The following is a 22,178-nucleotide window of genomic DNA, read 5'->3' as shown; positions in this document are numbered from 1 at the left end:
TATAAGCATGTTGTTGACTGAAATGTTTAGACAAAGCTGAAGTTCAGAGAAACAGGTACAATTGTAAGACAATTATTTCTGAGATTTTCTTTAATCTTCCTTTCAGTCAAAAACAACTGTAACAGGTGCAAGCCGTGCTTCATTCAAGTCCTTTGGGCAGTGAAGGGATAAGTCAAGATCACGTCTGACAAACATAAGGTCGACCACTTAACATGCTTTATTTCAGCATTCAAAATAATTAAAAACATCTCAAATTATTATACATATACAAAATAGGTACAGATCCTCTTGATTTTATCCCCCTATGGTGTGTCTGCTTCTCTCATGATAGGTGGACTTTCTCAGTTTTTTCCTGTTTTCATTTTCCCAAAACTCTTGTCAAAAACAAATGAAATCAAATACAAAAGGGCTTAAGGGGTAACTGCCAAAGGCAATTGGACAACATGAAGGGAGGGGGAGGGGGGTGTAAAAAGAAAACCAAAAGACAACAACCAAAAAGTGTCAAAAAGGTGTTTGAAACAAAACAAAACAAAATAGTTTAAACAAATCCAGCTGCTTATTCTACACTAACAAAGACTGTGTGCATCACAGCTGTAGTTTTTACCCCTAACCAAGGCTCAAGGACTGTTCAAGCACAAACTTTAAAAAGATGGCATCTGTTACAACTGAACAACAAGATCATGTGGTTTCTTAGCACCAAAGGCCCTGAAAGCAAGAACGAGAGCAAAACATTACTTCCAAAAGCATAATTCTAATACATCCAACTAACAAGGCCTCATATAGCACCGTTGCAGCTGTTGCTTGCTCATCATACTTCCATTGTGTAAAATCTACCCTGGGGTTGTCTAACACTGGTTAGAGTTGATTTCTTGTCTGAGGTAGCCATTAGATTTCAAAATGAAGTCGAACCCCTGTCTCTACTGATGCTTGCATGTGACTCTGGAAAGAACAATGGCATTTTCCTTTGATGGTTGCTTGTCCTGGAGGGTAGAACCACAAGACACTTTACAGTCGTTTTCCATATTTATTTAACACCTGAACATGGTACAAAGCATTGTTTTTTTCTTTTTCATTGTCCTTCCGCAGTGGTAAAAAAAAGTCACCTGTATCTGATGTTTTTTAAATTCCAGGGGGGAGATTTTACACTTTACAAGTATAAATTATTTTCTTGTTGCAAGTGAAACAAATGAGTCTTCTAAAGTATCCTCGGTGTAGGTGGTGATGACATAGTGGTCCCAGGGAAAAAAAAAACTTGATAACACACGACCACTGTCTTCAGAAGCGCAGCTTTAAGCAACTGGACCATTTTGACAGCCAAATCAAACTTGAGGGTTTTTTAATGCATAGGAAATGGATTTAGAGAGATGACGGCTAGAAAAATAACACACACATACACACAAACAATTTCAAGTCCAGATTTCTTTTTTACAAGAAGCAGACTGGGCCAATTTCAATGCCGAATTCCTGATCGGGTGCACCAACGTCCATAGGAGCGATGTCAATAATAGGCAGACGGGATGTTTTCGTTGTCTTGTAGTCGATGACTGTCTTGCCCCATGCACCAGTGTGCGACTGCGATGATGACAAAAAAGAGAGAGTGCAGTCAGTACCTGAGGGAACTTAGATCTTTTCCTATAAACTGGTTCTTTCTTCATTGTTTTATCATAGATTTGAAGACTGAACAGGGAGTACCACTAAGTATTTGTCTTCAAACAGCACTACAGTCACCACTAAAGCAGACATTACTTCACTAAACCGGTCTTTGACTCTCTCCACCTTTATCTACACAACACACTAGCCACATCAAATTCTACCTTGAAGTCACAAGAAAGAGAACGAAGATACATTCATGTACAGAGAGAAAAGGAGAAAGATAACTAAAAAGAAAAACTCACCGTGCAGCTATCCTCGACCACGCTGTATGTGAAGCGGCTGTTGCCCTCGGCTCTGACCTCAATCTCATTGGAGCCCTGCAGGAGCAGGGCCTTCTTGAGATTGCCTGTCTGCTGATCCATGTAGGCAATGCTGTTCTTGCAGTGGTATGTGATGTTCTGGGAGGCCTCAGTGGCCATGAGGCGGAGGAAGGTGAGCTGAATGTTGACATCCTGTGGGTTGGATCCTTCGCTACCATACTCGAACTGATTGAGAGAAGGCATTAGAAGGTGAATTAGCAACAGTCACTTGAACATACAGGGAGTGGTATTCAGATGATGCAGGAAACATTTTGAAGACTCTACTTCCCCAAACAATAAGGAAAAGATTCAAATGGGGTAACGGATTTTACCTGGAAACCCTCGGACATGGACTCGCTGAACCAGACGTGCTTCTTCTCCTTGATGTTCTTGCTTGTGTACCAGTTCTTCTTGGGAATGTCAGCCTGAGTTGGGTAGACGCAGGTCTCGCCAGTCTCCATGTTGCAGTAGACCTTGATGGCATCCTCAGTGCAGCCCTGGTCAGGGTCGATGAAGTACTCACCTGGTTGGGAAACATGGGGCAATATGAGTGTGAGTTTCTAAAGACTGTCAAATAAGTGGTGTGAGAAGTAATTTCAGGCACAACCTTTATATTGTCAGATAGAAATAGAAAATAATAAGGAAACCATCAATACCATTCATCTTCTCACTGAAATGTATGGTATTCTTGATGGAGGGGCAAACAGTAAGCTCATAAACAAGCAGACACAACTAGAGAGAGACCTACCGCTCTTCCAGTCTGGGTGGCACATCTTCAGGTCACGGCAGGTGCGGGCTGGGTTCTTCCTGGTGCCATCGGGGCTGCGGATGCTCTCAATCTGCTGGCTCAGGGACTTGAGTGTGGTGTCAACCTCCAGGTCGCGGTCACGCATCACGTTGGCATCGTCAGCACGGAAACGGAAGGGATCGGGACCCTTCTCCTGAGGCTGGGCAATGAAGCCGAGGTCAAATCCGCCACCAGGGGCACCAGGGGGTCCAGGAGGTCCGGGAGGTCCAGGGGGACCCTAAATAATAACAAAAGGGATAGCAGAAGGCTTATAGTTGCACTCATAACCACATCTTGTGTATTGTCAATGAGGCGAACTGCAGAGATTGGTGATGTTGACTTACAGCAGGTCCAATTTCACCATTGCGACCACGAGGTCCAGGGGGTCCAATGGGTCCAGGCAGTCCGCTCATACCATCCTTACCAGCGGAGCCAGCAGAACCACTAGGTCCCTAGGTATAGTAAAGAGAGAGACTTACATGAGATGGAATTGCAGGGACATTGCACCTAACTTCCCCCCACTCAAGCTGAAGTGGTCTTTTGTCTTGTTTACTTGACGACTATATCTCCCAGGTTAAAGTGATGGGTTATGAAATATATATATTTTTTGGAATTACTCAAAGTCAACTACAATAGATTAACCTGTAGTTATACTGCAAGCACTGGTCTCAACAAATACATGCTCCTGGAGACTACATAGCTGAGACAACATAGCATAGTAGTTTTATCCTTATTGTACAAATCAATACAAAAATATAAGCGTACTGCAAAGAAATACAACAAATACGTACCCTAGGTCCAGCAGGTCCAGAAGAACCAGCAGGTCCGGCCTCACCAGAAGAACCCTATTTATCGAAATAATGTTTAAAATCCATAAATACATTGCACTATAGTGACATATCTGTTATGGTAAGTAAATGTAAATGTGCTAAGACACTTAAAGCTAAAGTGTGTTTCTGGTTTAAATATGCTCAGAAGGTCTTTCCTCCATTATCAATCAGAACATGACAATGCAGATTATTGGCTGAAAACACCAGGTTAAGGTGTGAGTGTGGAGTGGAGATGTTTGTTTGTTCTCAAACTAGTGGTTTTGTAGCTTTTAAATATTTTATGGTGCGAGTCAAGCGTTGCAAGTTGGCTTACAGGAGATCCAGGAGGTCCCTGCATGCCAGTGAATCCTCTGTGTCCCTTCATGCCTCTCTCTCCAGCCTCGCCGGCCTCACCCTTGTCTCCACGAGCTCCAGCAGGTCCCTGTGATGTACAAAGTGCAAAGGAGGTCAAGTTAGTTCAATTCAACTGTACGCCAACATCAGATTCAACAATAAGGATGGTCTATGGATGCTTTAAAGAAACCACAGTCTGAATACATTACAGCAAGCCTACACAGACTAAGGACATTCTAGGAACAAGATAAACATCAATGTACTGAGTGCAAGCCTACAGCTTGGTCAGTGATCAGAATTATCTGAACATGTTTTAAGGAAACGTATTAAACTATGAACTTAGGAAACTTTATAAACGTATTAACATTAACGTACTGATAGCCTACAGCTTTGGAAACTTGACAGAATCCCAAAACATCCGTATGAAGATAGTAGAAGGGAGACCATCCTGAAGTGCATTTACCAAATACAGGGAAATGCACATTGTTCCCCAAAGTGGATAGAAGTTTGACTAAGGATGAGGAGGGAAAATGGAAGAGTACTTACAGCAGGTCCACGAGGACCAGCGGGGCCAGAAGCGCCAGCAGGACCAGCAGGGCCCTGGAGTTGGACAGAGAGAGGGAGAGAAAACAGATGTTATTTCATGCCCTCTTAGAATGGGATGTATTTTCATTGTACCAACTGCTCTTTATTGGGGCAGGCCAGATGGAGGCTTTGTGGACACTTACAGCCTCTCCACGGTCACCAGATTTGCCAGCAGGTCCGACTGGTCCAGGAGCACCAGAGGGTCCAGGGGCACCAGGAGCTCCGGAAACACCGGACTCACCACGGTCTCCCTATGGTGGAACCAGGCAATGGTGAAAAGTTAGTCAAAATAAGAGCTGGTGTGGTACACACACAGGTATTGAGGACATTGAATTTCGAAAGGAATTCACCAGTAACCAAAAGAGTGATGTAGTTACCTTTTGACCAGCGGCACCATCACGTCCAACAGCTCCCTCTTGTCCAGGAGCACCCTATGAGAAACAAAGGAGAAATTATTCTGTGTACTTGACATTGTACTTCTTCTTTTAGACATTCACCTGTTGAGCTTTTACCACTTAATGAGGTGCCATTATTGTGCTAATGACTTAGGAATCCTCAGAGACTTGTATTGGAAACCACTCCAATACTTCAAATTAAACCTGACATTGGAAATCAGAGCCAGATCAGAACCAGATCTGTTCTAAAGGCAGCTGTTATTTGGGCGAAGTCCAGAAAGGATTTTCACCTCACGACCAGCCTCGCCAGGGGGTCCAGCAAGTCCGGCAGGTCCCATGGGCCCGTTAGGTCCACGCTCACCAGCAGGTCCACCAGGTCCCTGTTTGCCAGGCTCTCCCTAAGAAGATAATGAGAGACGTGAGCAATCAATAAAACACCCCTGTTGTTATTAACACAAGATTGAAAAAAAACAACATGGAGGAACAAGGCCCGGAGAATACATCTTCCTGTATATCAGGAGTTATGAAATAAGAAGTTATCTTATCTATCTTGTCTTATCTATCACCATTCTTTGATCTGAGTTGTATTTAGGCTTGATAAGTTGTTCAGTAGAGGGGAATGCTTACAAGCTGTCCAGAAAGACCAGGGAAACCACGCTCGCCTCTCTGTCCAGGAAGACCAACAATACCACGGGCTCCAGCAATTCCACTTGGTCCGGGGGTACCTGAGGCTCCCTAAATAAATAAGGCAGAGCACACTTACATTTCTTGAGCACAACAGAACTTAACATGTTAGGTGAATACTCTAAAAAGATCTTCTAGAAAGAATAAAAAGCCGTTAAGCCGGAGCCGGAGATTGTATGACTATTGTGTCCTAAATCCTTTTGAAGATCATATGCAAATATTTGAGGTCACTGTCTGTTAGACACTCCCTCTGATGTGGAGCTCTACAAATTAAGGATATATGGATTAGACGAGTATCTGGGGCTTACAGAGGGTCCTTCACCACCAGGGGCTCCCTTCTCTCCGGATGCGCCAGGGGGTCCAGCGGCACCAACCTCACCAGTGCGACCAGCAGGTCCAGTGTCACCACGGTTACCCTTGGGTCCTTCCTTGCCACCAGGCCCGGGAGGTCCAGCTGGGCCAGAGTTACCCTGAAAGGTAATGAATGGCAAAAAGGGTAGTTAGTCAGAGTCTTGATGAATTTGATGGAACTTATAAACAACATGGCCTTGATACAAAGTGCATTTAAGTGTCATTGATATGTGAATTGCCAACATATAGTGAAACGTTTTTTTTTTTTTGTAGATTGATGTATTGCATGGGTCACTATTGTGAGTTTGTGAGGAAGTTGTTTTTATTGAGTGTAAGGATTGTAAGAAATGGCCTACTTACAGAGGGGCCGGGAGGTCCGACTCTGCCAACAGCACCAGGGAATCCAGTAGCACCCTAAAATTGGTTAAAAGCCCAACAAGTTAAATTCAACTCTCACAGGCCCTGGTTGAAATGAAATGTTAAAATGTAGAAATGAATGATGCAGTAATGCGTATGATATTGAGTACCAAGAATCATGGCACACTTATATTAATGACAAGTAGTTTGTTTTTAAATTAATATACTTACAGGAGGTCCAGCAGCACCACGGGCACCCTTAGATCCGGTAGCACCAACGGGGCCCTAGGTGGATGTGAACATGTATTAGTAAACAGGAAGAGCAAACAGTGACCTAATATTATTAGGTGTATAACGGTCCTGTGACTTCTTAGGACTTCCTGTTATTGTTTTTTTAAATCACCATTGCATTGGTGTGTGAAAAACTTACAATGGCCAATTAGGAATGCTGTACAATTAATCGGCAGAATGGCTATTTGCTTATTTATAGGTAGCTCAAATAAGTAAATTGGCAAATCAAAATCAAAGTTTTAATCAACATCCAGGCTAACAGGATGCACAGTAAACGGTTGTCTTAGTTGCCATGATGGCCAAGGCAGTGTACATAGGATATTCCACAATCACTTGCACAGGATTTCTAGTACAGCGTTGTAGATGAGTAAAAGGGAAAAAGTACATTTCTAAATAATTTGCTATTGTCTTACTGTATTACTTGATTTTTGTATCAATCTGGCACGCTGGTTGACTATAATTCCTTGTCCATGTAAAATTGCTGCTGGTGTTGATTCTAACCATGCAGGTGCACACCTGATTGGAATCTTTCCAAGAACTGATCTTAGACTTCAAACAACTGATCAGTTGTACTCGTCCAGTGAGTGTTTCTGTTAATGAGTGAATCCCTGCAATCACTCTACAGATGCCTTGTGTGGTGTATGGGCATGCCCACTCCTGGCCTGGTTTTGGGCAAATTGTCACTGGGGTTGTGGGTGAGGTGAATTTGGTACCTGAGGTCCAGGTACACCTGTGGCTCCAGCAGGTCCGGGAGCTCCTGAATCACCCTTGGAACCGGTGTCACCAGACTCTCCCTTGCCACCAGCTTGACCATCAGCACCCTGTATGGGGAGGAAGAAGAAAAAGATTAGATCGAGTAAGCCCACTTACAGCACAGTGCCCAAGCACATGTCAGTAGGAGATTAGACGCTCCATTTAGTTGGGGTATTTAGGATCAGGTGTGTGGATAGCTGGTGGACAGGCCAGGTGGCTGTTGGGATACTTACAGGAGGTCCAGCGAATCCAGCAGGTCCAGGAGGACCAGACTCTCCACGCTCACCCTAGCAGAAGACCAAACATGGGAGAGTTAATCATGTGAATTAAAGCTAAAGGGTCAAATACTGCATTCTGATACAGTGACTTTGTGTGCTATTATACTGAAGTCATGACTTCAAATCGGGTGAGACCTATTTTTTTGCCTTACTTCTACTGCTAAGACTATTGATGTTGACGATCAGTATAACCAGTTTAATCAATATATCACTATAACTAAAATAATATAGTATGTAATGTTTGTAAGTTCGTGAAATATACTCACAGGTTGTCCACGAGCACCAGTAGGGCCAGCAGCTCCAACAGCACCACCCTCACCCTAGGTAGAATGAAACAAGGTATTGAAGACCTAGCTAGAGCATGCTACAAGCTAAAGCGAACCGTGATCAACAATCCATGTACATGTGCATTTTTTATGTTTGAAGTTTAAAACCAAGGAGGCTCACCTTGTCACCAGGGGCACCAGCAGGGCCAGGAGGTCCAATAGGTCCAGTCATTCCACGGACTCCGTCCTTACCAGTGGCACCATCGGTTCCCTTGGCACCTCCCTCGCCCTATCAATGAAAAATCAGTAAAGAACAAGTCCACCAGAAACTACAGTTCCTGTCCACAGATGGGTGCACCAACATTATTTTCAATAATTTAGTTTAACTAATAATATTTTTGTTTCAAAGTTCTTTCTGTGAAAGTCACTCCAAGGTCAACTGCTATCTGACTAAAGTGACTATATTGACTTCATTTCACATCTGCTTTTGTCCAAAGTGACTTATATGTAGGGCACAATGCAAGCAAACAGCCATAGAGAGCATTTAAGATCTGCGTTTTGTTGTTGTGTTTATGGTGGTCACCAAATCCCATATCAATGTACCGAATCGATCAATAATCCACTGAGAATCTGGTGGACTTACTCTCTCGCCCTTAAGTCCTGGGAGACCAGCAGCACCACGCTCGCCAGGCATTCCCTGCAGTCCTGGGGATCCCTGACCACCAGAGGGACCTGGGGCACCAGCATCACCCTGGAATGGGAGGACAGAGAGGAGAACATGGGATTATTCGTTTAGATGAGGGTTCTTCTGTTAACATTTTGTTAAGAGAGCTGGTGCTGGTATTAGTGCTGGTAAATATGTCTCAAAACCATCATAGCCATTGTCATTATCAAAGTGGTCATCTAGATGTAATTGTCTGTATATTACAACTATGGGCATGGTTCTGGCTATGTTATAACAGACATTATTATGTAGTTTTTACTTTGTGGACAGTCATGTTGACCACAAGTTCAGCTGATTTAAAACAAAAAAAGATTATATTTCGCGCTATACTAGTTGGTGTCACGATCCTTGTGCTCTTACCTTGGCTCCATCGTTACCAGCAGATCCAGGAGAACCACGGGCACCAGCGGGTCCAGCGGCTCCAGGGCCACCACGCTCACCGGGGAATCCTCTGTCACCCTGAGGAAGACCAGAAAGGGATGTGAGCTTTTGTGAAGGATCTGTACAGCAGTAACAAGAAGATCCATAGATGCTGAGCAGATCTGTTGTAAGGCAGATCTGTCTGATTGCGGGAGAATTACTCACTCTAGATCCAGAAGGTCCAACAGCACCAGCCTCACCAGCAAGACCCTGTGGAGAAGAGATGCGTTGATGAATCAGTTTATGTCACATCACAGTTAAATCAGTTGAATGAACATTTATGTAATAACATTTTGTACAAAGGCATTAGATTTAGAGGTGCTCACCTGCTCACCAGCCTTGCCAGGCTCACCAGTGGAACCTTGAGGTCCTGGAAGTCCCTGTAGTGAGGAGACAAAGGGGAGAAAACCAGATGAGACGAATTCAGTGATTTACCGTCTACAACACTCTCAGAGTGATTTACCGTCTACAACACTCCCAGAGTGTATTCAATTATTGAAGAGGGTTAAGGAGAAAACACCCACCTGGAATCCGGGAGGACCAGAAGGCCCCGCCTCACCTCTCTCTCCAGAAGGACCCTATAGGAACAGATAATGGAGAAAAATCACATTCATCAGAGAAAAATAGCATCCATTGTGGGAACATTTAGTGTTGTGGCTAGCATTGAGTATTTGCCAAAGTTATGTAGCAAGTTTAGCCCTCATCTGGCAAGTTATATCAGGTTGCTAGTTGAGGGCTAAAATGTTACACAGGTGGAAATGGAGAAGAGCATTATGGGATGGTGGAGAAGTAGGGCACTCACAGATGGGCCAGGGGCACCAGGAGCACCAACATCACCATCTTTGCCAGCAGCACCCTATAGAGAATAAGAATGCGGTTAAAATAAGGCATACAAAGGACTCAAAGGTGTGTCTTTTTATTAAGTAAGTAAATAATATAAGGGTTGAGGTTAGGTGCTGAGAGGGTGCTGAGAGGGTAGTTGAGTGTACTTACTCCTGGGCCAAGAGGTCCCGCCACTCCTCTCTCACCAGGCTTGCCACCCTCACCCTGTCAAGGAAAAGAAGATGTTAGCTCTGAAGACAAAATAGTGATAACCTGAGTTACATCTTCTTGGAAGTTAATTCAACATTACTATTCATCTTAGTTAATTTAAGACAGTTATTAATTATGATCAATAAGTACTAATGAGGTACCATTCACTAGCCATAGCAGTTTCTAGGTAAAAGTTATCAACATCCTTAGCCGATTTAACTGAAATGTGTTGGTACTCACAGCAGCACCCTTTGGTCCAGGGAATCCCATGACACCAGGCTGGCCTCTGGCTCCAACAGGGCCAGGGGCTCCGGGGCGGCCATCTTGTCCAGCGGCACCCTATAAGGTTTAGGATGAAAGGGAAATCCATGAGTCTCTTACAGCTCTCAAAGGGTTTTATTCCATAAAATGGATTTTGTGGTTGATTTGTTGATAAAATGTAATGAACCTCTATAAACCTCCCTCCATGAATTTATGAGGTAGCTTGTGTGAAGTGGTTGAGCATGATGAGGTAGCTAATGTGAAGTGGTTGAGCATGATGAGGTAGCTTGTGTGAAGTGGTTGAGCATGATGAGGTAGCTAATGTGAAGTGGTTGAGCATGATGAGGTAGCTTGTGTGAAGTGGTTGAGCATGATAAGGTAGCTTGCGTGAAGTGGTTGAGCACGAAGAGGTTGTGTCGAGTGATTTAGCATAAGGGAGCATGTGTTGAGTGGTTTTAAAAATGCTGAAGAAGAGGTGCTCTACTTACAGAAGGTCCCAACTTTCCATCGGGTCCAGGGCTACCAGGGCTGCCAGTCATACCCTAAGATGGGCAAAAAAGTATGAAAGGTCAAATAGAGGGCAAGTGGTCAAATGGCATAGCAAAGTTACAGATTTATTATTATTATTCCCAGTTAGCTGATGGGTTTCCAGTTCCTACAAGGTAATACACCTTGTATATCCCTTGTAAAGATCTCTGATCTTTAATTTGATTTGGGTAATAACTCACCTTGGATCCAGGCATGCCAGGCTCACCGTTGCGGCCAGGCTCACCAGAGGAACCCTTAGGTCCAACAACACCAGGACCACCACGCTCACCAGTGGCACCCTAGAGGAGAAGAGGGGAAGAGTGATGTAACCAAAATGTCACCATGAACTCCAATAATTAGAAAATGATTAGACACTGTGGAGTCCTTGTGTCAGACACAAAGCATATTTTTCTCCATAATATACATTTCTAAGTACTGATTAGTCTTCCATATTATGGTTTCTTTTGTTGTCAAACAATGACTGAATGAATCAGTCAGTCAATTAATCAATCAGTCCATCAATTAGTTAATGCGTAAAACTATTCAGATTTTCAAAACAGGTAGTTTCTTTTTGTATCTCACCTTGGGGCCAGCACCACCATCAGCACCGGGGAAACCACGGCTACCTGGGGCACCCTGTAAGAGAGAAATACAGATGTGGGTCAATACCATGATAAATGAATTACAGCAAGAGACCTGGCAAAGTGTTGTAACAAGGATGGAGCTATGACAAGATCATTCTGCATCAGCTATTACAGATCCAAAATGGCAATACAAGAAGCAAGCCAGTTGCCAATGTCACAGGCTTTTTGATAGTAGTAGTTTCATGAAATATATAAATATAAATTGTAAATTGTAATAGTTTAATAAAAATGTGCAACAAGTAAGATTTTCTTATTGCCTCTAATAGCAAGGGATGGATCATTACTTTGAAGACTTCTCAGTATCTGTCATGAATCCAGGTTTGTGAGAACACAGACAGGCTAATGTGAATTCCAGGCCATTAACCATAAAACAATTTATGTCAATTTATTATTATTAAATATTGCCAATCAACAACTTTCATAGGTTATTACCAAATTCCTGTCAGAGACTAATTGTACACTTCAGGCAGAACTGGGAACCTTGACTGGGAAAGGGAGGTTGTCAGGAATAGTGAAAGTGAAAGGGAATGGGATGGTGGGGGAAACATACACGCTCTCCAGGGGCTCCACGTCCTCCAACACCACCGGGCTCACCACGAGCGCCTCTCTTGCCCTCCTCACCAGCAGATCCGGGGGGTCCCTGGACTCCAGGAGCACCCTAAACAATAAGAGACAACAGGGGTTAAAGCTTCTGAGAGAAATACAAGATGGTTGACAATGTCTTAAAATATACAACATGTGTATATGTGGGAATCTTCCAGGTGTGTCTTTGGCAGGGTCATGAACACTGTGTATGTAGTTATGGCTAAAAAGGGCTAGAAAATCAGTATGACTATGCCAGAGATCTGTGTTTGTGGTATAAGTTAAGGATTCCTTATAAATAACTAAAACAAAAATGTAATTTAAATGCGCAACCAACAACATGCACTATCTTTTTTAATATGAACAAAACAAAAAAGATACTAGATGCCCTGTTGAATAATGTAGGTAACTAATTCACTAAAGGAATATTAATTGATTTTTTTATTTAGATGTGTATGAGGGGTATGGGTTATGTCATCAGTATTGTTTGACAGGGTTTATGGGATATTGCAGATGTACTTACAGCCTCTCCCTTGGCACCAGACTCTCCCTTAGATCCAGGGGCACCAGCTTCACCCTGGCATAGAGATGAATACATTCCGTTAACACATTAACATAATATATTCAGTTTGATGTCAAAAGATAATGCTTATACATTAATGAAATTAACCAAACTTATATAAAAAAGTAAATTTCAGTGTTTTCTGTAATAGTGTGATTGAGCCACTTACAGTGTTACCCTTAGATCCTGGGGCACCGGTTGCACCAGCGGCTCCAGGGGGACCACGAGGTCCAGGGAAGCCAGGAGCTCCAGCAACACCAGCAGCACCCTGTAGGGGGCAGCAGAGATCCAGGTATTTAATTGCAACCACCCCGCTTGACAGAAGTTGAACACAACTAAACTAAATTTAAACTAAACAAAACAAACTAAACTAAACTAAAATTGCTTTAAAAAGCAAGAATTGTGTACTTACAGGGGCACCCTTGTTACCGGGGGCACCATCAGCTCCGTTGTTTCCCTGTCATGAAGACAAGGCAAAATAAACAAAATGGCAGCAAAGTTAGTAGTGACTACGTGACGAGACAGCCGGCTTATCAACACACTTCACAGGTCATCCAGAGCAACAGACAAGCCAGCAAAGTAATAGACAACTACAACAAAAAGGACAGGTTTGGTCTACTTACAGCAGGTCCGGCAGCGCCAGCAGGTCCAGGGTTTCCAGGCTCACCACGAGCTCCAGCAGGTCCCTCACCACCACGAGCTCCCTGAGCTCCAAGCTCTCCCTGTGGGGTTAAGCAGAACATAGTCAGGCTTTAGTTACATGTGTGACTCCATGACCTTACATGCTCTACCTACACGGCAGACAGAGTTAACTAAAGGGAACTGGTACACCAGCTACAGCATGATGTACCAGATGAACATAAATACATTGTTTTGGGGTTTTTTGTTTGGCCACAGTTGAACCTTGGACCCAGGAACGATAATTATCATTCGGCTGGGGTTAACATAAATTATGGGATTGATGTTGATAAATTATGGGATTGATGTGTCTACTACACATCTCAATGATCAGCAATCAATCAATCTCTCTACTCGCAAAAGAGGTTTAGCCTACTCTAAAACAATTGTCTCTCTTTCACTAATGCAGATTATAGTTACATTCGCTATGTTTATAATGATTCTTCTGTAAACTTCTATGTAAAGAGACCTCAAATACAAATTGTCCTTAACAAGCTAAATACCACAAGATAGTATTGCTCTAAATGCCCACATAAAGCTATCTTGGTAAGGGAAACTTTAGTGTTGGAGAAGGCTTAGGGAAGTATTCTGAGATATGCTTGAGATGGCTCACCTTAGCTCCAGGGCCGCCAGGGAATCCAGGAGGACCAGCGGGACCAGTTGGGCCCTATTAATGATAAAAACAATCAAGATGTGAGAATATGACAAAGGATGATCACGCTTACTTTTAGCTAACCGAGGTTTGAGTGTGATCTAATATAGTCCTCATTAACTAGGAGTTTATAATATATTCATAATGAACACACTTGGAGAGTCATATTATGGCTTTACATGTTTGTTTGTAACACCATGGAAAGTCATTCTGGACCCTTCGGTTTATAACATATTAATAACACCTAGGATAAGATATAAAGATGCTGCTTTAGTCTTGGGGGTTTGAATACTTACAGGGGGACCAGCAGCACCAGCACCACCATCATTACCACGAGCACCCTGCAAAACACAGGAATAAGAAAACATATGGATTACATACATATAGCATGTAATTGTGGTCCTGTGATATACCATACCATTGAGTTTATGTTGAAGGTGTGTGTAGGGGGTGGTATTCTTGAGGTATAATCTTTATCTATGAGAATTACTGTACAGTAGTGCAATTGTTGCCCATAGGGACTTACAAATGACAAATGGGATTGACCAACAAGCTTACTGGTCAGAAATTAGTCCTTAATGTATATGGATATATCATATGTATGTATATATATGTATCCTGTCATTGCTCGCGAGCCTGTTTGCCAGTATTCCAAGAACTACATGTCCAGGAAATAGACTGATATGAGCATATGAAAGAGACAGTCTCTTTCAGGTCTAAACAATGATTTCGGTAACGATGAGTCATGATTTAAGCTCATGCCCAGGTCCTTCCTTGGCTCATGGCCTCATTCAGGAGCTCTTCCTGTCTGATGAAGATTTTAAATGTTGTTTGAAAGAAACTTTGTACTCACAGCAGCACCAGAGGGACCGGCACGGCCTCTCTCACCAGGCAGACCACGTGGGCCCTAAGAAAATGGGAAAGACAGAAAGAAATGGTCAATTCACAAGGGTCTACCAAAACAAAACAGTTTGAATAATAATACTTCCTCTACTGTTGACTTCTGGGAAGATCTACTTTCTTCATTAATATTACACAGCCTTTTGATCAAATGTGCATTCAGTACTAGGAATGTATCATGTGTTTGTAAAGTGTAGGTGTAAAGAGTTTTAGACTATGAATTATGACCTGCGGGGGGGGGGTCTGAATATGATGGTGTCTATGTGGTACACGTTAAAGGATTTGAGGTAGTTTCTCCCAGTACTCTCAGAAGTTTTGAAACATGAAGACAGACTACTCACCATGGCTCCAGGGGTACCATTCTCTCCAGATGCACCACCCTCACCCTGTTTGCAAGAACAAGATGATGTTAAGAGTGCATCATGGGAAATGTTGCTTATTTTTATTAGGTGTAGTTTGGTCATTCGGAAGCACTCACCTTAGGGCCAGCAGGGCCACTGTCTCCCTTAGCTCCATCTAGGCCGCTGAATCCCTAAAAAAGATGGGCAGCAAGAGTTGAATTGGTGACCTCTGAGAAAAAGGCTTTGGTCATAGATTTCCCACAAAGGCTCTTCTTGGTGTCTGCCTCAACGTCTTCCACATTAAAAGACTTTGAAGATTGTTTGAGAAAAGATTGTAGGGTTTTTTAACAGCCTAAACCCTTTTGTGTTCTACAACAAGATGGTTGAGAGAACCATTTAAGGGCTCACATTGCACCCATTTTTACACAGGCGTACATAGTAGGGTCACTCACTCTGTGTCCCTTGATTCCAGGAAGTCCAGGGGTTCCAGGGAATCCACGAGCACCCTGTAGAGAGAGAGGACATTTTTATCTTCTGAGATGATGACTCAAGAGAATTTACAGTCTTTACATTTACAGCACTACTTATCCTCAATGTTCAAATATCACAATGAATTAGAGAGAACCTATTATAGAGCATAATTGAATGAACGAGAGAGGCAGGAGTTTCTAGTGGGAACATAAATGAGATACAAAATGTCATCCTTTAGAGACATGGGCTATACATCGATTAACTGTAACTGAGTAAGTTAGAGAGTAACTGAGGTGTCCAAATGATAGTTTCCCAAATTAAAACAAAAAGATGTAAATAAAAGACTCACCTGAGGGCCATTGGAACCGCGCTCACCACCACGACCAGGTTTGCCAGGCTCACCCTTAACAAGGACAAGAGGACCAGGTTAAGAGGGCACAGGATTGGATATCATTCAACACAGATAAAAGTCAACAGCAGAAAAACCCAAGAATAACTTATATCTTTGAAATGGCTCCAGTCCTGATCTACCACACATCTATAATATAGTCAACTACTAGCAGGCAAGATTCCAGATAAATGCTGATTTAGTCCAAAGTCAACCAGTCTTATTTCACAGGCAAGCAGCAATCAAAAGAAAACCGAATTGGTTGTCAGCTCTGCTGATGACTTTGAAAAATAGAATAGCCTGAGGTCTTTCTGGATCTATGACTGGGAATTGTTTTATCTTTTTTTGTATGAAATGTATTGAGAATGTAGAGGTGTGCACCAACTTACATCTTCTCCGTTCTTCCCAGGGGGACCAGCAGCACCACGGGGACCCATGGAGCCCTACATGAAACAAGACAACAGCCTTGAGTAAGAGACCATGTGTGTGTTTGTGTGTGTGTTTGATGATGATATGGTGCATGTATAAATTATGAGTTTCTGTGTGTGTAAAAGCAAGTACATGTTTCTTACTTCTCAAGTGTTCTTTCATTTATTTGATTGTTTTTAATATTTCCATTTTCTGAAGTGCTAGCATTATTATTAGTTCACAAGGTCAAAGGTCAAAGTTCACAATTCACCAAGGTGACCCTTTAAAGATATATCTGTATACTCCAGGATTCTGCATAAGGGACAGCATATGAAGCTACATAAGACAATAGACTGTTTTTCCTCCATTTAAAACCTGAATTACTCAGAAGGAAGACGTCTATTCTATGTGTGCCCATGTGTTATTTGTGCTCTATGTGTGCAGGTGTGTGTATTCTTTGCTTTGGTTGGAGTATATTTTTGCTGTATTTTGTGCATTATGGGGATATTTCTATGTCACAATGTGTGTACTCACAGGAGCACCAGCCTCACCAGGCTCACCAGGGGGGCCAGTGAAACCCTGAGGTCCCTGTAAGGAGAAAAAAATATTCAGATCACCAGTGTTATCATAAGCACTCACTAAAAGTAACAGTAAAAGTAGCTAAACAGATAAGATCTAACAAACTGGCATAATTTACTAAGTTTGTATAGCCTTTAAAAGTTGCTCTGTAAAGACAGTTGTAGAATAGTGTTATAAGGCTTCTTTTTTGAAATGTCTGTGATACTAAACCTGCCTTAGTTGTAATAGAACCCGTGTGCTATAGGCTAACCATGTGCTATAGGCTAAATATTGGAGTGCTTGCTTTAAAATCAGCAGCCTGCCACCAACCACACCGCGAGTCTCAACATGCCAAGCAGGAGACTCCCTGGTTGACCTCATGGCAGGCACAAGGCCAAACCCTCTGTTAAAGGGATGAGAAAGAAAAAAAAAGAGAGGAAATACTCACGCTGTTACCGGGAGGTCCAGGGGAGCCACGGGAACCCATTGGGCCCTAGAGAGACAAGGCAAAAGAAAAAGATACTTTAATTGTTGCAACTAAATTCTATTTTAGCATTAGATACCATAGTATTTTCCTAAACCCAACATCTATGTATTGTATGCCATCAGTAATGACTTCAAATAGAATGATGGGGTCCAAATACTTGTTTATATACACTAGTGAACTCAAGTAGGTGAACAAAGTTCACTGATTACGCTTAGTTGACCTTGGTTTGACCTTGTGTTGGTTATCAACACAGCCAGAAATGTCAAGTCTCTATGGGTTTTCATGAATGTCCCTTACAGCTAAAAGGCCTGCTAGAACAGTCAAGTTACTAGTGTTAACAGAAATGAACAGTGGATTTCTGTTTGTGTTGTGTGTGTGTCTGTGTCTGTGTCTGTGTCTGCATCTGCGTCTGTGTTTCATCGTACCATAAGTCAATACTGTTCATCAACAGTGAATATTTGTGTTTGTGTGGTGTTCGTCTGCCTATGTTGTCATACCATTGGGCCAGGGACGGGCATGCCACCAGACTTATCGTCGAATCCACCAGACATCTGAGGAGCAAAGTTCTGTGGGAGAGAAGGGGTGAGGGGGTCAGTGATGCATGTCAGTTGCATATACCAAAATGGCCCTTACCACAATGTACTGGTCTAAAAGCAGCTTCTGCACTTAGTATGTGGGTTGTGCGATTTCCAAACAACAATGTGTGCAGCTAACATCTGAAAGGTATCTTAAAGCATGAGTCGACTGGTTTTGAACTAGATTACAGACTGAGTTAGATCTTGTCCTTTTACATTTCCTGGTTTGATCTCCCAAGGAGACGCTAGATAATTGCGTATTCAAATATATTTTGTCAGTGTGTGGAGTTTGTAAGACTGACTCTCATTATAACAAATGTAGTCAACAAGTGTAGACGTACTTAGTTCTGTGTCATACAGAGACAAACAGACACTGACCAAGCAGTAGTCACAGGCTAAAAGACAGCATGGACTCTTCTAGGTGATGTCCAGAGCGCTGTCCACTACTCTGGTGCTGAACTGAATCTGCACCCTAACCTGCACTAGCTCTTGTGAATGTGCTTACAGTACTTCTCTGAGGCTGCATTAGTGGCTGAAGGCTGCACATTCTTCAGGGTGTGCAGGGTTGACCTTTGGGGCTTTTGGGGGTCACTTTTCTGTGTGCGGGGAGAGGGGGTGACTTACTCCGCCAAGACCAGGAGGTCCGGGTTGGCCTGGGGGTCCGGGAAGGCCGGGCTGTCCGGGAATGCCATCATTTCCGGGAAGACCATTAGGACCCTGTTTAGAAAGAAAAATAAAGGGAATTTTAAGAGATTTTAAGTTTAGTGTAAGGTAGCCACCTCCACCACTAACTATAAAGATATTAAGGTATTTTAAATGGCAGTCTATCTGCATAGACAATATACCACTATTATAAAGATTATATAGTTAGGAAATACATCATAAAATATCTCAGTTCATTTAAATAACCTACAATGGATTAGTTATCTATCTGGCAGTTTAGCCAAAACTACCTCAATACTGCAACATCAAAGAGCTCAATGATTATCTGACTGATGATCTGATCTCGAATTGCAAACATCTCCATATAACCATGATGTTGGCATGTTCCATTTTAAAATGTAAAATCTAGCATGGGGAACGCATCAGAATACAGTCATAAACAAAAGTCTCTACACAACAGAAAGCATGCTTAAAATGAGGAAGAGGAACCTACTCTGTCTCCCTTTGGTCCACGGGGTCCCTATACAGATGGAAATACAGCATGTTATAATAATAACAATAAGAACAATAATAAGTATGGGTACAATTATGTTATTGCATTGTACATCATTAATGAAGAACTATTTACCTCAACGGTCTCTTGGCGACCTATAAAGTTAACAGAGAAAAAAAGTGTCATGATCTCAAATCAGAAAGAAAGTTGTCAGTATTTCTTCAGGCAATATTCTGAAGCTCTAACTCTGTTTCATTGTATGTATGTCGTAGTAGGCCTATTGTTTTATTGTTTTATATACATGGGTTTTAGTATAACACCAGCACATTGTCCTATGATGAGGGCCCATTTCGGCCCTATAGGCTTAACTGATAAAAAAAAAACACAACCACACAAAATCAGACTTGGCAAAAGCCATTATGTATAATCCCATTCGGACAAGTGGCAGACGAGGGGCAGAGGATAAGGATAATATCCAGGTGTTCCCATGGTAGGTTATCCATAAACGTTACTCCAAACCATCGAGAAATGCAAGGATTCGGCTTGACATGTTGAGCCTCTCCCAGAAAAGCATTACAACTGCGGCCCTGTCGGTCATGTTCGGTCAGGACTCGTACCGTCGTCGGGGCAAATAGGGCAGCATTCGCCGGGTTGAATCTCTGGATTGGGGCAGTCGGCTATTTCCTCGCAGATAACCTCGTCGCACATAACGGTGCCGCTGTCGCACACGCAGATCTGGCATGCCTCGGGTTTCCAGACGTCCCTGTCATTGTAGACTTGACCGTTCAACGTGCAGCTTAAGCCCGAGCCTGAGGTAGTAAAATAGAGCAAAGTAGTTTAGCTTGAGAGTTGTTAAGAACATCTTTTCATAAACTTGATGACAAACGTTTTAAAATGGACAGTAAGGTTACTGAACCAGTGATTTGAACTGATTTGAACCAGTTACAAAAGAACAGTTATGATTGATGCAGAAGAGGCCTACTACTGCTATTCTTTGTGGGAATTATGGCTATAATATTTAAAAACGACACGTTAAGGATATATCAGTTGACATATAGATAATCTAAATACAATGGTTGTTAAGGCCTACAGGTTATCAATCTCAACATTACAGAGCGGGGAAATTCAACGTCTGATTTCTGCATACAGGGAGAAAACCCAGTTCCACGTCGTCTGGTGTTTTCTGCCAATTATGAAATAATTGGATACTGTCAGCTTGGCAGAGACCTGCGTTTTTCCCTGAGTGGAAAGTCTGAAGTGTCTGCATGTGTTTTCAATTACCATGAAAAAAGTGTGGGCGGAGCGAATCCTTGTGAAACTATTATCCCAATGGGATGCACTTCCTATAGTAGCCACTATACGGCGCAATTACACCACCAATCTGCTTGACCTTACGGACAGACGCTAAAGCCATATCAGACGTGGAACTGGGGGTTATTCCAACAAAGCACCAATGTCCATAAAAAATGGTTTAGCATCCCCGTGTTGTCTATTTAAGCTTTGCAATATTTCAACCTAAATACTGCGCTCATATTCTCATAATCCATTTCAAATATCACCCAAATTACTTGGTCAGATGGATGTACTGTAGGAAGGCTTGCCAAACTTCTTTGTAGGAGTTGAATAAGTATGCTGTCTTTTCTTGTAATTATCTTTATCTAATACATATAGCATAAAAGGCTCAGGCTGTCTCTCTTTAACTTTGCACGCTTGACTGGGGTAATGAAGTATTGTCCCCAAATGTATCACACAGCCTGACTGATGCCAGTATTTTCTCCGAATGCAAGAAACCTAAAGCGCCCTATTGGATTATTTGCTTTCCTGACTCATCTCTCCATGTCCATCTAGTCACAGCTGTGAAAACGTAGCTCGGGGACATCAAATAGCGCTAGGAGACCAGGGCCCTGAAACCTGTGTCAACTTGCCTTTAAAGGCTCGCGCATGCATGTGCAGTAAAAAAAAATGCCCATCTAGGACCAACGCTCTTTCTATATGTAGACAAAACACACTCACGCAATACACGAAAAAAGTAGAGTGCTTATTGCAGAGGAGAGCGAAAGGTTGGGTGGAACAATAGGATGCAGAGGTGCCCTGACCAGAATACACTTGCACGAGCAGACCTTTTCCTTTATATAAGCCCTCTGTCGGCATGTTTATCACTAGTATTCAAAGTTTCTGACGGGCACCGTCACAATTTCATCCGCAACAGGGATCTCAAGAAAGTCCTACTTACGATCGTCCTCTCCCTGTCCTCTTGCCAACAGCACTGTTGCGCTGAGCAACAGCGCCAATCGAATATCCACAAAGCTGAACATGTCTAAATATTAGACATGTAGACTCTTTGAGGCAAGAGAAGTTCTTTTGTTTCCCCTTTTAGAGTCCAATCATACACGGTAGGGTCCGGTCTTCTGTATCTCCAATCCCGACCCCAACAGAAACTCCCTACTGCCTAAACTAACTTTTTCCCCAAGCTTTTATACTCCAAAGTTTTGGGGAGGTGCTGGATGCAGTGCATAGCTCGAACATGTTCACGTTTAAGTAAAGACAGTCCCTCCTTCGTCCGACCAGGGGGCTGTCTCAGGGACTTTTTTTCTCCCCTAGCATCTTCAGAAACTTGATCTCTGATTGAAGAGGTGGCGGCTCTGTCTAAAAACCATCACATCTTTTCTGTCAAACCTACAGCAACACAGGGCATCCTCGCCGACCGGTGGCATGCAAGGCCTGTAACCTTATTTTGGCTGTTAATGTCATAGCCGATATTATACATCTATTTGGTAAAGACGAAGGATGTGGTTGATTATCTTTATTTCCATGCATTCCTATGCGGATTTCAATGCTGATGTGGTGATTTGTATTTGCTGCAATGAATAAATGTGTTTTAATATTGTTTATTTATCAGATGTCTTTGAAAGGGTTTATTTTCCTTAGTTAATGTGGAATTTTAATTTG

At 42.6% G+C, this 22,178-nt stretch overlaps 1 protein-coding gene across 1 annotated transcript; it reads right to left on the bottom strand.

Annotated features, from left to right (window-relative positions):
• Positions 1-194: 194 nt before the first annotated feature.
• col1a1a (collagen, type I, alpha 1a) lies at positions 195-21,666 on the bottom strand. The gene is made up of 51 exons (XM_080857064.1): positions 21,463-21,666; positions 19,847-20,038; positions 19,365-19,384; positions 19,230-19,256; positions 18,698-18,790; positions 17,996-18,064; positions 17,460-17,504; positions 16,988-17,041; positions 16,435-16,488; positions 16,007-16,060; positions 15,639-15,692; positions 15,324-15,377; positions 15,187-15,231; positions 14,799-14,852; positions 14,242-14,286; positions 13,907-13,960; positions 13,239-13,337; positions 13,028-13,072; positions 12,785-12,883; positions 12,577-12,630; positions 12,022-12,129; positions 11,410-11,463; positions 11,028-11,126; positions 10,788-10,841; positions 10,279-10,377; positions 10,000-10,053; positions 9,809-9,862; positions 9,531-9,584; positions 9,333-9,386; positions 9,172-9,216; positions 8,947-9,045; positions 8,506-8,613; positions 8,044-8,151; positions 7,863-7,916; positions 7,552-7,605; positions 7,279-7,386; positions 6,506-6,559; positions 6,278-6,331; positions 5,875-6,036; positions 5,510-5,617; positions 5,173-5,280; positions 4,865-4,918; positions 4,631-4,738; positions 4,449-4,502; positions 3,883-3,990; positions 3,531-3,584; positions 3,084-3,191; positions 2,701-2,977; positions 2,285-2,475; positions 1,896-2,138; positions 195-1,572 (listed from the first exon to the last, which is right to left on the bottom strand). The coding sequence occupies exons 1-51, from the start codon at positions 21,542-21,544 to the stop codon at positions 1,426-1,428; spliced, it is 4,329 nt and encodes a 1,442-aa protein (XP_080713190.1). The 5' UTR covers positions 21,545-21,666; the 3' UTR covers positions 195-1,425.
• Positions 21,667-22,178: the final 512 nt, after the last annotated feature.

The sequence above is a fragment of the Sprattus sprattus genome (assembly GCF_963457725.1).
Source record: "Sprattus sprattus genome assembly, chromosome: 18".
Lineage (NCBI taxonomy): Eukaryota > Metazoa > Chordata > Actinopteri > Clupeiformes > Clupeidae > Sprattus > Sprattus sprattus.
Note: the sequence above shows the minus strand (reverse complement) of the source record. Positions and strands in the feature narration are given on the sequence as shown.